At 43.1% G+C, this 15,632-nt stretch overlaps 1 protein-coding gene across 2 annotated transcripts in view; it reads right to left on the reverse strand.

The window, feature by feature from the left end:
- Positions 1 to 15,632, reverse strand: part of tmem131 (transmembrane protein 131) — a 31,935-nt gene that overhangs the window by 2,404 nt on the left and 13,899 nt on the right. The window contains exons 9-37 of one of the 2 annotated variants that reach the window (XM_037113567.1): positions 15,456 to 15,606; positions 15,307 to 15,363; positions 15,145 to 15,206; positions 14,959 to 15,067; positions 14,339 to 14,447; positions 14,089 to 14,242; positions 13,823 to 13,993; positions 13,225 to 13,335; positions 12,709 to 12,843; positions 10,939 to 11,043; positions 10,754 to 10,840; positions 10,466 to 10,618; positions 10,303 to 10,378; positions 9,436 to 9,550; positions 9,184 to 9,322; positions 8,980 to 9,089; positions 8,827 to 8,899; positions 8,549 to 8,700; positions 8,209 to 8,351; positions 7,418 to 7,604; positions 4,140 to 4,325; positions 3,912 to 4,067; positions 2,305 to 2,741; positions 2,036 to 2,220; positions 1,189 to 1,319; positions 956 to 1,074; positions 714 to 863; positions 471 to 621; positions 45 to 160 (exon numbers count right to left, since the gene is read on the reverse strand). In XM_037113567.1, the coding sequence (XP_036969462.1) occupies positions 45 to 160; positions 471 to 621; positions 714 to 863; positions 956 to 1,074; positions 1,189 to 1,319; positions 2,036 to 2,220; positions 2,305 to 2,741; positions 3,912 to 4,067; positions 4,140 to 4,325; positions 7,418 to 7,604; positions 8,209 to 8,351; positions 8,549 to 8,700; positions 8,827 to 8,899; positions 8,980 to 9,089; positions 9,184 to 9,322; positions 9,436 to 9,550; positions 10,303 to 10,378; positions 10,466 to 10,618; positions 10,754 to 10,840; positions 10,939 to 11,043; positions 12,709 to 12,843; positions 13,225 to 13,335; positions 13,823 to 13,993; positions 14,089 to 14,242; positions 14,339 to 14,447; positions 14,959 to 15,067; positions 15,145 to 15,206; positions 15,307 to 15,363; positions 15,456 to 15,606 (4,030 nt within the window). Of the gene's footprint in view, positions 1 to 44; positions 161 to 470; positions 622 to 713; positions 867 to 955; positions 1,075 to 1,188; positions 1,320 to 2,035; positions 2,221 to 2,304; positions 2,742 to 3,911; positions 4,068 to 4,139; positions 4,326 to 7,417; positions 7,605 to 8,208; positions 8,352 to 8,548; positions 8,701 to 8,826; positions 8,900 to 8,979; positions 9,090 to 9,183; positions 9,323 to 9,435; positions 9,551 to 10,302; positions 10,379 to 10,465; positions 10,619 to 10,753; positions 10,841 to 10,938; positions 11,044 to 12,708; positions 12,844 to 13,224; positions 13,336 to 13,822; positions 13,994 to 14,088; positions 14,243 to 14,338; positions 14,448 to 14,958; positions 15,068 to 15,144; positions 15,207 to 15,306; positions 15,364 to 15,455; positions 15,607 to 15,632 lie in introns of both variants that reach the window. The other variant, XM_037113566.1, reaches the window with a different exon arrangement.

Here is a 15,632-nt window from a genome sequence, read left to right on the forward strand (position 1 = left end):
CTCAAGAACAATGAACAGTGTCGGTTCGTTTGTCACGTCTTTACCCGGGCTTTTATCGTAACCAGCAGCTACAGCAGCAAACGTGGGGTTCCCGTTTTTGCCCGGTAGCGGAGTGGCTGCAGACAACTTGTTTCCTGGGGCCTTCTTCTGGATTACCTCACTGCAAACAGGAGAGAGAAATTCATCAACAATCTGGCTTATTTTGAGTTAAAAGTTAAAATACATTAAACCAAAGAAAGCCTGTTGGATTGTAACAATAAATGTTACAATCAACTGAATTTATGATGCACTTACAAGGTGCATTAACAGAAGAATCAAGTTTAATCTATTCAGAACTATTAAAGGTGCATTATGTAGTTTTGGGGAAGAAATTTTGATCAGAAGAGAAAGTTGACTATGCCTTAACAAACAAAATACACTTTATTTAGCCGATATGAGGTCATTTTCCTGCCCCTTTGACGAGGAGATACCTGTGACTGTTGACCACACTGCTGTAGGAGCCTCGGGACAGCAGGCTCGGGGAGGTGGGTGGAGGCGAGCAGGTCCCGGCTGTGACGGACCTCTTCAGGAAAGGGTCTGCGTTTAACGTCTGGAGGGAGATCTGCTGAAGACTATCAGCTTCTGCATGTAGAGAACAGGAGAAACCCAAAACTTTACAAGCGTGATTGGAGAACACTGGACAGACACCGCATTCCTTTCAGAGCTGGACTTACGGATGCTGTTTTTGGAGAGCGGCACGTCCCACTCTGGAGACGGAAACTCCTTCTCCCCCTCAGAGCTGCTGCTGTGGCCCAGCTCTGGAACCGAGCCGCTGGACAGCAGTTTGGCCAACAGAGAGGGGCGCCCGTCCTCCAGCTTTCCATCTACTGTCAGAGCACACGTGTCACAAACACATCTGGTTCTGAAGCAGACGGCGGGGTGACGACATTTAAATCGAGATTTTAAGAAAACTCACATCTCTGTTTCTGCACAGGTCTCGTCTTTGGGATGTTGGTGAGAGGGTAGAGAGCTTTGGATGTGAAGCTCTTGCGTTGTTTGTTCTCCAGCGGTGTTACGTATGGCAGCTCCAGAGAACTGAGGGGGATAAAGATTTGTTAAAACACACACACACACACACACACACACACACACACACAAAACAAAACAAACAAAAGACGACAGCCATCATCTGTGATTAAATCAACACACCTGGACTTTTCTGCTTGGTTTTCTTTCTTTGTCGTTACTGGTTTCTTGGTTTTGGGTTTGATGAGGAAACTTGAAGGTTCTTCTTTGATTTTTCCTGTGGTTACTGTTCTTCCTTTCTTTTTCACTGGCTCCTGGAAGAAATAATGACAAAAACCATGCTCATCCTTAAGACACTTGCACTGCAGTAGATGACGGAGCTGTTTTTAAACTTTTCGTGGTAGAATGGCCAACACTTTCCTTTTCAATGGAACAGGGCATTTTTGAAGTTGTAATTCATGAATCAAACCATCATACACGTCAAACACTTCATGAAGTGCAGCTGCGCAAAACGCCTCATGATAAGCCTCTAACTTCAAATCACCGCTCCTGGGTTTGACCTGAATTACTCTGCTCTGTCACATTAAAACACAAATGTGACGCGTCATACTGGACAGAAACCAATATCTGAATTCAAAGTCCTGGGAGGTGAAGCGTAATTAGATGAACACACACCAGGTGGAGTGTTGATATGTGTGTTCTGATTATTTGTTTTTGGATGCTGTTACCGGAACTGTGATTTTGCACAATTATGACTCACCTCCTGATGACAGTTGAGTGTTTTAGTGTATAGAGACAGTGTGCACATCTTAGTTATCTGTGCATCTACGCACAACATTGTTTGTTTCTTAAAATGTTTTTGGTACATCGAGTCAAGTCTCCTCAGCTTTTTGTGTTCTTGTCTCAAGCACATCAAGTTGATTTGCAAGTGTTTGCGTCTCGTGTCTCCATCTCTGGTAGAAGTGCTGCGTGGAGAGAGTGTACAGGTATATAAGTGATATAAAACGCAGGACTTGTTACTTCATCGTACCTCTTTGATGTTCGTCTCCACGTCTGGATTGGAGGTCTCTGTCGTGGTGGAGGAGCTGTCGTCGTTGTCGGCCAGGTTGTCTTTAAGCTCGTCTCCCTGAATCTTTACTGTGGATTTTTTCTCTTTCTCTTCCTTCTTCCTCTGGGCTTTAGCTTTACCCCGCAGCTTCCCTTTGGATTCCAACACTGCAAACAATATGAACACATACGTCAAAGAGCTGTAAACGATTACAGAGGCCTCCCGCTCTCCTCTGATCAAAACAAATGTACCTTTGTTTTGTATAGACTGAGAGCTCTGATCCTGTAGGGTCTCGGCACTGATGGACTCTGGACGGTCGAGGTCGTTGTCCATGGCTCCTATCAGGTTGGCATATTCTGCATCCTCAGGCCCGAGGCCTCTGTGAGGCAACGACGACCCAGTTAAACTTTGGCCGTGGAGATCCAGTTGTTTTGTACTCCGAGCCTTCCTGTTGGTGAGCTGACAGGCGGCCGGCGGGCCCTCTTGGCCTGAGGCTGTGCTTCCTTTGGTCGGCTGGGAGGAAGTAGCTTGCATAGATGAGCGGGTGAAGCCGATCCTGGACCTCTTATCTTGGCTGTCTGAGTCGGATAAGGTGCGGCTGTTGCCTTGTCGGCCTCCGATCCGAGCTGCTCCATTGCTGGACGTATAAACTCTGGAGTTCTGGGTTGAGTCGCTGAAATCATTCAACCTGAAATGGTGACAGAACAGTTCATTAGATTAGATGTGCTTTACTGTCCACTAGGGAAATTCATTTTGCTGAGGTCAGTCAAGACAGTAATATGCAAAACAAGACAGAACAAGACAATAATAGACAAAAAAACAATCACAGTAAAAAAGAACTTTAAATGTCACTGTTCATGCTGCAGCTACAACCAACTTCCTTTGAATCCCTTCGTCGCTGTATTTTGTGGTAATGGTGTGAAAATAACAGTTTGTTTTTTGTAGGTGATTTCCTGTTAGACTGATAAAGAAGTGAAGCTCCTGGCAGTGACTGCTTCATGTGCTTATTGTGGTGCAAATAAAGCGAAAAATGCAATCTCATGTCAGCCACGTGACATTTTCTGGTACTTGACATTTACTAAATCCCTTTGTTATCGTCCATGAATGAAACCTTCCCCTTCTCAGCTTGTGGTAATAAAGTAAAGCAAGAGTCTAGTCTGAAACCTGTATTCATACAGCAGAATACAAAATCTGCTAGAGCTGCTAATCAGCCGATTGATTTAATACACTTGATTGAAATTAACGTGCCACTACTCAGGTTACTGATTCATCGTTGTAAGTGTTTTGTTTTTTTGGAAAACATTCGGCCTTGCACATTAAAGTAAAAAGAATAAAGCTGATCCTTCAAGTTTTGCTTTTCAAATGCAAAGAGAGAAACTACAATAAAAGGGCTGAAATCATTTGCACGTAAGATTAACATGCAAAGATGGCCGAGGGACCGGTGATAAGGGCCGGCCAGCGGTTAGCCACAGACAATGCTGCATCAGTCATTCAAGATTTTCTCGTTGTGTCCTTTCAACAACTGAATCAGACTGATGGAACGTTATTTAGAGATTTTTGTGGGCCACAGATAAACTTGTTCTGTTTTACTATGACAGTAAACTGAGTTTCTCTTCGGGTTGTGGACAAAACAAGACACTGAATCACTGATCCACATTTTTTTTTGATACTGTGTAGACCAAACAACCAATCAAATAATAAAGATAATAATTGAGATGAATCAACATCTACAATAACTGTTAGTTGCAGCCCTATTGTGTACATTGACGAGGTCATGTGGTTTAGGCAACAATTTTGCTTGATCGGTCACTGCATGAGATGTCATTCACTCATCCAGCCGCTCCCATGTTACACTTACTTTGAATCACTGTGAATTTGCACAATTTCCCTGAGATTAAACGGTCTCCCAGTCTCCAAGCTGGAGTTGGATTCCACCGACACACGTCTCTTGAAAGGCTCCCATATGCTCTGAGCCTCCAGGTAGGCCGTGGCAATCACCAACAGGAACATAAAACTGAGGAGACACAGAAACAGCTGAGGCGGCGCTCGCTTGATGCTACAGCACAGATTTCGGAGCAACACTCACCTCATAATGAGAGACACGATGATGTAGAGCTCCAGCTCCCAGCTCGGTCTGGGCAGGCTCTCTGCACACGCAGCTAACATGTGGTAAGGCAAGGAGGCGTTCAGGACAAACACGAACTCAGAGCCTCCACATGTCACTAATTTGAGCTCCCGGATCACTCGAGATGACGTGAAGTCCGGTGTAAACCTGTGAGAACGGTGGAAAATGTTGAGTTTAAAAAGCTGCTCCAAACAATACAAAGAACGCTGCAATTCCACCTGTGGTCACAAAATAAGACTCCTGACGACAGACAGAGGACAGAAGCGTGAAGACCTGGGAGCTATCTGAGTGATTCTTGAATCTATTAGTTGTTCAGATGCATCAGGAATGTGTTTTTTAAATGAAATAACAGTCATTTGACCTGTTGAATGATCCGACCAGCGATGATGAGTGTGTGGTTGGTTTCAAAGCTCTGTGACTCAACGAAAACACTGAATGACAAACAATTCTTTGAATGAATAATCCTGAGGCGAGCCTGTCTGAGGCCGGGCTCAAACTACAGGATTTCAAAATCTGAACCAATTTTTAAATCGGCTGCAATGGTGTAACAACAAAACAAGACATGGTCAGACATGGAGTTGAGATTTTCATCATCTTAAGTAATTTCTGTCACACGTAGTTATCCAATGTTTGCCTGGCAGCACTGTCAGCTGCTCCGGGATGCCTCCCTCACTGGCTACTGTGGTCCTGCTTGGGAGATACTGACACAAATATCCAGATTTAAAATCCTCAATATCAAAACGGGAGATGTGATCAGTTCACCTCTCACATTACCAGATAATCTGGACCACTCTTTGGTACGGACCAAACTCCCAGTCCAGATTTCTCCCCCGATTGTCTGGAGGACCAAATCAAGCTTATAATGACCCGACCAGCACTTCAGGAGCAGTTTGGGGTTCAATATCTTGCCCAAGGACACTTCGACATGCCGATCAGGGGAACTGAACCAGCGACTTCTGGATAAAAAGATGCTGGCTCTACCCTTGAGGCCGCTGTTTGGAGTTGGAGGATTTGAGAGGTGTGTTTAATAACATGAATGAATCTCTACAATCCGTTCGGGTGTGTCTGTTGTGTCCCAGGCTTTCATTGTTTACATGTTGACTGACTGGTTTAATGTCTGTGGCACTTAGTGTAACCTATGTTGTCATTTCCTGCTATGACACATCAAAACGTTCAGCATGAGAGAAGTCGACACTGCAACATGGTGTTAATTTCACTTGACTCGGATCCAAATTTAAAGGCTCTTGATAACAACAAGCTCGACTTCATTCTGCAACTGTTGCACAAGTGTGAGTGAGTTAACTGTTAACGTCTGTTAATATCCGTTTGTTATGCAGCAGTGACACCAAACATCGGAGTGGGACGGGTTTAAACGTGGCACGTAGAATGGCTTGTGGACTAATAACAGAAGTCCAACAAGTTGTAAACGATACAGCGTTTACAGTATCCGTTCTCTCCCGCTGCAACCCCTCTGAGAACTAGCTGAATCTGCAGTCTCCTTATCCGAATATTGGTCATTTTCCAAGATGAATAACCGTTCAGCACATCATAAATAGTAAGCATGTGAACCAAGACTAACAGACACTGCAAGTGTTTGAGCGATAAATCAGCTTACTCGTTTGATTGCTCCATGTTCGTGCCATCAACAATCTGGCTGCACACATTGTCCTTCTGGTGTAGGGAAAAAAAATAAAAATACGCCTCGACTTGTTTTTCGAATTCCTCGCTAGCTCGGAGGTTGTTGATCTGATCTGGCGACGGATATTCAGAGAACAGTAACAAGTCCATGCGGAAGGAAGAGGAGAGGAGAATACCACCTGAAACAAACAGGCCTTCCAGTGAGTCAGACAACTGACTTATCAGATTTTGACTATCAAATAAGATGGTGTGCTGTCAATACTCGCTGGTTTAGAGCAACAGGTGAGCTAATCAACATCAGATTGCTAATCGGTGAAGCTGGGCGTGGCTCTCATTTGAGACATTTACACGCGTCAACGTCGGAGCCCTCCACAGGTGTTTCCATCAAATTTGCATGATTAGACCTGAGCTCAGGTGAAAGTTGAGCTCTGCTTATCACAGAAGAGCGTTTGTACAGGTGTGGCAGCGCGTGATGTTAATAATGGCTGCTGTCCATTTTGGTGCAACACGTCCAGGTCCTGCATGTACACCCTGCGTTTTTATTTATAACTTACTGGTAGTTAAAATAATTAAATAGTTAGCTTTGTGTATATTATTAGTTTACAGTGCGTTTTTAAACATTTTTGTACATTAGATAATGACATAGGTGTGTCTAACCAGCTTACATTCAGTCTGTTGTTGCTCCCGTCTCTTGTAATAGTACATTCATTTCATTATTTACACCTGTGCTTTTCTCACTGCGACATGTCAACGTGCGTCTTCAATGGAAAAAAAAAAAGACCTGCTATGGGATTTAACGAAACTTCATGCACCAACCAGAGTGATAAATGTCCAACTTGTCCTGACATAAAAGGTGTGAGCGAACAGTCACACAAACAGTTCTGAGAGGGCAGAATAAGTGGAACATCCTCGTAATGCTTATAAAACACGGCCCTCAGGTGAGGGTGCTCTGATTGATTGGGCGCCGGTCGCTATCAGCTGATATGCGACACGATGCGATAAGCCACGTTCACCACAGTGACTCAGCTGCTCGCCGGCTGCCAACAGCTCACCGGGTCTCCTCCTTTCATTATCGATACGGATTATATCCAATCACTTACAAGTTAAGCAACTTCTTTTTAAAACAATGCAAACTAAGAAAGTTACCGGTACAGTTTTAGCACCTTGTAGCACAACTATTACTGAGGACAACACGTAGCCTCAGAGCTGGTGTCACTCTGACTTTTCAGCAGACCTCGATTGAAGAAAAATATCCTGACTTGAATATTTGAGGTGAATCTGTGCGCAAATACGTGCGAGTGGACTTGAACTTTGAGTGATGAAGAAAAACGAGTGGTGAGGGGAGAGAGAGAGAGAGAGCAGAGGCTGCAGAGAGACAGAGAACCGATTCATCCTCTTACTGAGGGCTTACTCAGCCAGAGAGGCTGAGGACAAGTATTAATAGAGCTTGTGGGAGATGGGGAACACACACACACACACACACACACACACACACACACACACACACACACACACACACACTGAAGTTTCTATGCAGTATATGCCAACACAGAGAAAGCGCTCGCTGCACAAAGCGAAACAACACGTGTGTGTGCACTCACAGTATAATGAGGTCTTTTGAAGTGTTTGGCTTAAGTGCAAATTCTTGACAGTTGAGAACTTTGAATCCGTATCCTTCACAGGCTTGTCCGTTGATCTCTGCTGATCTGATGGTGATCGGGAGCAGGCCTGTGTTCTCCACTCGGAAGGTTCTCTTCAGGGTGAAGTTTGGCTCTTTGACTTTTGTCTCTGAAATAAAAACACAGGGAGAATATTTAATGGAGTTATATGGAGACCGTTAATGCAATTTTGTGGGATGAATGTTTTTATTGTATCATTTAGTGTCTAATATGTGGGAGAAGTGCCTCAACGTATTAACAATATGCACAGGCTTTGTTTCCCCTCAAAAGATAAGGACAGAATAAGTCAAGGACATTTTGCTCTTAATAATAACAACGTTAACAGTCAGTCCTGGAAAATGGCCTGAAGTTCTGCTAATATGCTATATGACACTCTTTGTGCAGAAGCTTGTTATAAACACAGCGGTCATCCTAATAGATCAGTCACACAGACTCTGAGCACTCAGTCATTCTGTGGTTCTGTGGCAGATCAGACAGCTATTTGATCTCGACTCTGTGAAAGAGGATCTGCTCCCTTCTGAAGTAACAAAAACACAACAGTTCATATTTTCAGAGGATAAAACACCAAATATATTCCATTTGTGCATATAAATCCTACACACTGTACCTTTAAATCACATTTGGATCTTATCTTGATATGAGACAGCGGACATGGTGAGTGTAAATGGGGCCAGTGGTCAAACTGATCACACTGATCTGGACTACAGACTCACTCTCTGTGCAGTCTTTGAGCAGAGCCTCGGTCATCTTGAACCTCAGCGAGCTCCCTTGTCCCGGAGGCTTCCCTGCAACTTTCAGGCTCTCTGTCGTACCTCGGCCGTGAAGTACGATTGTGTCGATCACAGTGAGGTTGTTCCTAAAACAAATCACACCATTTCAGAACAGAAACACATTTTGACTCAAGATTGATCGATTGTTTTTTTTTTTTATTCTTTAAGAGGTTCACAATCAGCTCCCACAGATCAGTTGCTAATCCTCTTTGCATAAGTTAAAGATAGAAAAACTACAAGAAATCCAAATTGAAACCAGACGTTGGGTTAGTTCTGACAGTACCTGACGATGAGGAGGGAGGAGACACTGTGGTTGCTGATGGGAGTGAACCTCACGTTGAATGACTTGACTTCTCCGGGCAGCAGGAGGAGGTTGTACACAAAAGGTCTGGTTGATCCCTCCACGAAGCCTGTACTGCTCTTCATTAGTGACGTCTGACAAACAAACAGAGGGCCTGTTAGAGAAAAAACACCTCCACATGCTGCCTCCAGCGCGGACAGGAGGACTGTGGTTATCAAGACGATTTGTATGTCGAGCAGCTGATTCTGCGCAGCACTCACCTGATTTCTGTGAACCTGAAACTCTAAGGTGTTTGTGTCGATGTTGATGTTGGACAGATTTCCTAACGGCAACCTGGGAGGTTAAATAGGAGAGGATCTCTGTTAGAGCAAGAATAAAGTCCATAGAGTAAAAGGAGCGTGCAGGTGTCTCACCTGTCGGCCAGTTTTCCAGAAAACACTGAGGGGTTGGGTAACAGGGCCAAGGGGAGAACTTGGACGTAGACGAGGACGTCAGCAGGATTCTGCAGGATCACTTCCTCATCCTGCAGAGATACAGAAAACATGTCACTCCTCAACTTCACACAAAAACTTTAACAACACTTTCCTGCAACAAAAGTCTGATTTGTTTGTACTCACAGAGGAGCTGTTTGTGTTGGTAAGGGGGAAAGTAATTCGTTGGGAGGAGTTGACCACCGACGGCCACGTCAAGTGCGCCGTTATTTTAGCTTGTACGTTCTTCTGAAGGTCCGTGTTGACTTCAAAGACAGCTTCAACCCTTCAGCGAGAAAAGAAACATCTTGTGACATTCTGTAAATAGCTCGCCTGTGTGGAACAACAACTTTAACGACAATAATTTAATCAAAGATCACAGAATCTTAACACGCTTACTTGTGGCCCGAGCGCTCTTTGAGCTCTTTCCATCGCCTGAGGAGTTTCTGGTGGAGATCGACATCAGCGTCCCAGATATCCTCCTGTAAGGCCAGCCCGTGAGGCTTAGACTCAGCTGTGAAAGAAAAGAACTTAAGTTTAAGTTCTGACTCGTATTTTGTGAGATTTGAATGTTACACAAAGGGCTGTACCGAACAGTTTGAAGCTCACCACAGTGAGATTGTTTATTCATTCTGAATATTCCTGCACAGCTGCAGATTAAGATTAGCATCATACAATTTGCAGTATTAGATTCCAGTGGTGGTTGTGTAGGATTGTTTCTGACTCACGTGACCAAACATTTAAACTCCAGAGCGTTAAAATGACCAAAAGTCACAATTTATTTAAAAAAGGTGGTAAATAAAAGCATGTAGTGAAATGATAATAAACAGCTAACAATCTTTATCTGCTTCAGTTTTTATTTGTAGCTAGTTAGCCTTTTAAAAGACAAAATCATCACTGCCGTCAAATAATCGTTTGCTGTCCTGCTCAGAGACATACTAAACTCATTGTTATCTTATTATAGGTTCCTTATAAATATGAAATTACAGCACAGAGGCTCCATAATCTGAACTAGAGCAGCAAACTTTTTTTGTTCACGGGTCAGTATGCACTGCAGAAATGCAAGTAAGTGATTATCCAATTAGATCTTTCATAGAAGAAAGGTTGCCAAATTGTTTGTGTTTTCTGACAGAAATAAAAGCAGAACATTCGACTTTTCTCTCAAAAACCTCAACAGCTGCTTCCAGTGTACAGACTGTGATTCGGTACAGCCCTGGTTACACAAGCTGCCCCCCAAAAAAAAAAAAAGAAAAAAGAAAAACTTACATTTAAGCACAAATGGCAGCCCCACATAACAGTGATCACCACACTGCAAGCTGGCGTCAAAATAAATATTTGCCACCTGAAAAAGATGGAGGAAAGTAAATGAGTCTGTGTTCGTAAGGACGCGTGTGGCTCGCTGATGTGGCTCGGTGGGAGGACGGGCTACCTTAGATTTACGCCTGGGCTCCAGCTCGTCTTTGTTGTTGCGGAGCCGTTTGTAATAGAAGCGTATATCTTCTGTCAGGGAGCGGATCTGCTGGAGCCTCACTTTTTGTGTGAAGGAGCTCTGTATGCTGTAGCTTTGATGAACAACTTTTCCCTGAAAGAAAAAAAAACAAAAAAAAACAAAAAAAGCTGTAACACCTCTGATATGAAACAGGAAAGAAGGGCCTCTGCATATTATCTCATCTTCTGGTGGTTGTCATTACAGGACGAGTGTGAAATGTTTACTTACGGGAAATGACGGCGGTAAAACGATGTGTTTGGGGGAGCTGTTTAATGTACCCACTGCTACGAGAGCTTTCACTGGGATGGTTAATATCTGAGGGAACACAAAACACAAATTAACCTCACCGCTAGACAGAATGGTGCAGGGTGTCTTGAGTTCAGTGTGAGCAGCAGGTCTGACTGGTTACCAACCTCATAATCTGTGGTTATGTGCACGGCTCCGTCGTACGTGCCCTCAAGAGCCTTGGCCACAAGCGTCACTCTGAATGCTGCGTAATAGCCTGATGCTAATATCACCTGCAGGGAGAAAAATTACATGCGTAAATTAGTTTTGCTTGACTTTTTCCAGGCAAAAATACTTGACGGTGCCGAGGCTGCAGTGCACTCTCCACAGGAAGCGGTTTAGCTGTCAGGTACTTTGTTATTCTGATGTTTCAAGTTTGTCATCATGACTTCAAAAAAGGTTGCATCTGTGATCTCTGTGGTTTCATAATATTGAGATTCAAAGTTTTCATATGTGGCATTGCAAAACTAACACGCAGTTCTCTCAGATAACAGGCACCCTCATGGTATTTTCTAAATTTATACCATCAAAGTTACCTCTTAAATGTCTATGTTAAGGCAATACAAAAGCTAGCAATGCTTTAACACAGAACAAGTGAATGCATTAAAGCTGCTGTAAGCGTCGTGGTTTAAACCAACTGTCCGCTTTGCAGTAAGTTATCTCCCCCCTCCGGCTCTGTGTCACCGCAGGCACACGCACAGATAATCTACAGACGTGGAAGCAAACCTCGAACTCACAGCTGAAACATTTCTCATTTTTAACTGCCAACTTCTCAGCAGAAGAAACTTACATAATTAACTTGATTAGTATGTTGACAAAATGTTGTATCTATGAAATATGTCTTGAACTTAACCCATCTTTTACATATTTCTAAAGATGTCAATTTGGAAAAGTACTTAACTACTTTTAAAAATCATAAATTGGAAAATATGTCATTATTTGGACATTTAAAAAACACTCCAGCTGTTTAGCAGCCCTGAAAGTTTGTTATTCTTCTCTCCTTCGCCTCAATTTTCTTAAATTTGTCGCACAATTTTAATTTATTTTACATTATTTCATCATTTTATTTTCTGCAATTGCAAGTCGAGTTGAGTATATATATATAAAGATGTGTTTACTAATGTCTGCTAATGCATTCTACTTTTTTAAATTTTTGCTTTTCCCTCCATCTGTTGTTCTTGTTGGTGCTTGTCAGTCGCTGTCTGTGCACGTCTGCAGCAGCAGTACACAAGCTGGATACAGACACAAACAACAGCAGCGATGGAAAGTACAATTTACTCAGTTATGACAACGTTGAACCAATGTGAGCGGGAAGTCAGCTAATAATAGTAAGATTAGTTCTCGCAAACACATTTGAATGAATTTCGGCAAGCTATATTTTTAGCAATAAGCTAATAAAACTATGATGTTTCATCTGCTTCTACAATATTTAAGGACATTTTCGGCTTTTTGTTAACCTCAGAGAGCAGAGATCTAACCAGGTAAAAACACTGGTTGGCTTTCAGAGCTTTATAAAAACCAGACAGACTTTGGAGAAAAAAATCCTCTCTTCTGTTCACATTTCACGGCCAATAATGTCAAGTAAAAATAAACCTACACAAAATGTCACTGCCTTCTCACAGAGTGGTGCCACGGCAGATTAGGTCATGGCTTGTGGCCACAATTTCCATGCACCTTGTTTGCAGTGTAATGAAATACAACACTGCAACCTTCAAAATGACCATCATGTTGAGGTGCAGCTCATGTGACACAGTGTCAACACATAACAGAACATGAGAAGCTTTATAAAAGTAAGATTAAGTCCTGGGCCTTTGCACTGGACTGACCCAGTGATGGATTTTGGGATTTCTAACACATTTAGCGTGACGCAGGTTTGAATGACACTGCGGACGTCTTACTGTTTTGTGATGAGAGGCTGAAGTGTTCTGCAGCTCTCGCAGGCGACTCAGAGCCACTGTTGTATTTCCTCTCTCCGTCTTCAGCAGCTCCATGGACAGACTGTCTCCTGTGACCAGCCAGGACTTGATCTCCAGCTGCAGGACAGAAAGGAGTTTCAAAGGAACTCGAAGGACAAACATGTGTAACTCTCTTTGCTCCAGGATTTGTGTGTTGTGGTGAACAATGTGTCTGTATTTTAAACTGTTCACAGTTACTGCTGTGGGAATGAACATGCTGACATAAAGGCTTACTGTATGTTGCAATACGTCCAGCAGTTGTAATGATAATATTCAAATGCACAAGTCAGCACATTCTAAAGAATCTGTAGAAGTGCCTTACACAATGAACAGTCTATTGTGCAACAAACAGGAAAGACCACCACAAAACTTTCCTTCCGGGACAAAATATCCTCTGACAGTTGTCAGATAATTAGTAGTAATACGTAGTAACACGTGCAGAGTACTGCGTGATCTCACCTCTATGGGATTACTGTTAACCACCACAAATATGATGCTGCTGGTGTGTGTTGCACTGCGAACACCAAAGTCCAGGAGGTTCTCCTTCAGACTGGGAGGCAGGACCAGTGGCTGTTCAGAGCAAAGAACAAAACACCACATTACCACCGGACACACGCTCATACAGACACAGTGACTACATATGTGGCTACAATTTAGTAAAGACCTGAATTCCACCACTTGATATCTGCTATTCAAGACAGAAATGTAAAGTTCCATAATGTGATTTCTGTGAAAACTTATTTTGCATTAACTACAAAACAGAGCTAAACACATGCCAAGTAAATGCTCTAGTTTTGTCGTTGCTACACTCGACACTTTCTTGCCGAGCTGAACTTAAGAGGCCACAATCACCACACTTCCTGCACTCCGTCACAGAGAAACAGGACTATATCCAGCAACAGCTATCTGGTGAAATAGACATTTCTATCTGTCATGCAGTTTGCTAGCTAGCGTGTATGGAGAACACATGGGATTAACTGTTCAGTGCCCCTGTCGTGGTAAATAAATGACCGACATATTAAAAATACTTTGTTTCTCAACAGACTCCAGTGTGTACCTCTAAGAAGCCCGTGTAGGCCCGGACCGGCAGGTGAAACTTTGATGCGTTTGTGATGAGCAGGATGTTGCTGTCGATGTGGATGGAGGGTCGGACTGGCCGGAAGAGGAGGGAGAAGATGTAGCGTGACTCATGTGGGGGAATAACGATGGGAGCGCTGAAGTTCTGCACCTAAAATAGTTAGAGGAACAAACAGTGATGTCATATCAACCTCTGGACATACATCAGACTTCACAATCGGTCCGGCCCTCCGTTAACCCACTCACATTAAACATGGTTTTGGCCTCTTCGGGCAGGGACACGTTGTGTATCCGGATGGCAAAGCTGAAGGCGTTTGTGAGGAAGATGGGTCTGTCCACTGGGTCCACAGGACTGTCCCTGATGTGGAACAGTGTAGCTGTGTGGTCGAAGCCCAAGTAGCTGCCAGGAGAGATTACAAACCAGTGTCACAAGAAAAACCCCTAAAGGAATATGTTCCTCTATTTAAAACACGAATCCGCCCACGGGACAACTCACCCTTCTAAAACTTCCGCCTGGTATGGGATTTCGAGCTTGGAGTAACTCTTTTCTTTTGCTTTAACTGTTATTTTACCAGCGAACTGAAATGGTCTTCTTGCTTTTGAGGCTGCGATGAAAAAAAAAAAAAAAAAAAAAGAAGATTGAAGAGCCGATAAGTTCAATGCAAAAAGGATACGAGGCCTCACAAGAGGAAGTTGTGAAATACCATAAAAGTCACAAATTGTGAGTACGGACATGAAGTGAAACATTTCCAGCTAAAACACATCATCAGATCATTCCTAATAAATAATATAAATAAATACACACTGTTAACCCAAAAACTGCACCTTTACTTCTAGAGAATATCTTTTTTATTTGGTACATAATTGTATTCCAGTGAAGACCTAAGAAAGGAAACTTACATCATGCAGCTCTTCAGTTCACATTTACAGCCAACTTTTTTTAAATGCAGAAAATGTCCTTTTTAAGAATCTGTGTTCAGTGGAAATTTTTTTTTAAAGTGACAATGACGAAAAGGTATTTTTATTCCTTCGGCTATTATTAATCTTGTGTCTCGCAAAAAAGCGCAAACAAGTCAAACATTAACACATGACAAAAAAAAAAAAAACACTACCCACCATCGAAACTAATACTTGCAACTTTGGTATATCTGCTCTCTCCAGCCTTCAGAGTGACTGCTTTGAAATCTATCGTGACTGCTTCGTTTGATGGTGTTGTACGAACACTCTGTAAAACATAAATAAAGGATGGGGTTACAGGGCTGAGACAGGCTTTTAAAAATGACTGCTACTAAGGATACCTACTGTGATCGGAACATCTTTTGTTCCCGAGTTTAAAAGGTGTAGATTGAGCAGTTTGGGACGATCTGTAAGACAAAAAAAAGGAAGAGAGAGCAGAGGGAGGATGAGCAGAGAAGCCCAGAGACAGACGGCTCCAGAAAAAACTGCAACACGTTGTGTCTTTACCTTGTGATCGCAGTGTACCAAAGTCGAGCATCTCTGTGGAGGAGTATATACCAGGGGCTGCAAAAAACAAAAACGCAGAAAAATGTTTATCATCCAAGAAAAAAAGGACAGTATCAAAATAAACCTATTGACAGGGATTACTAGCGCACCTGATGTGACTTCCACCTCTACGGGGAGGATGATGAACTGGTCCTCGTTGGGGGCGTTGGTTTTGATCCGGATGAAAGCCGTGTGGTTGTCCACATCTCTGGACGAGAAGCTGGCTCTCATCACCCCTTTCGTCTCAAAAGGGGGGATCTCCTGGAAGGTCGGGAGAAGGTCAGCGT

Source organism: Acanthopagrus latus, chromosome 11, assembly GCF_904848185.1.
Source record: "Acanthopagrus latus isolate v.2019 chromosome 11, fAcaLat1.1, whole genome shotgun sequence".
Classification (NCBI taxonomy): Eukaryota; Metazoa; Chordata; class Actinopteri; order Spariformes; family Sparidae; genus Acanthopagrus; species Acanthopagrus latus.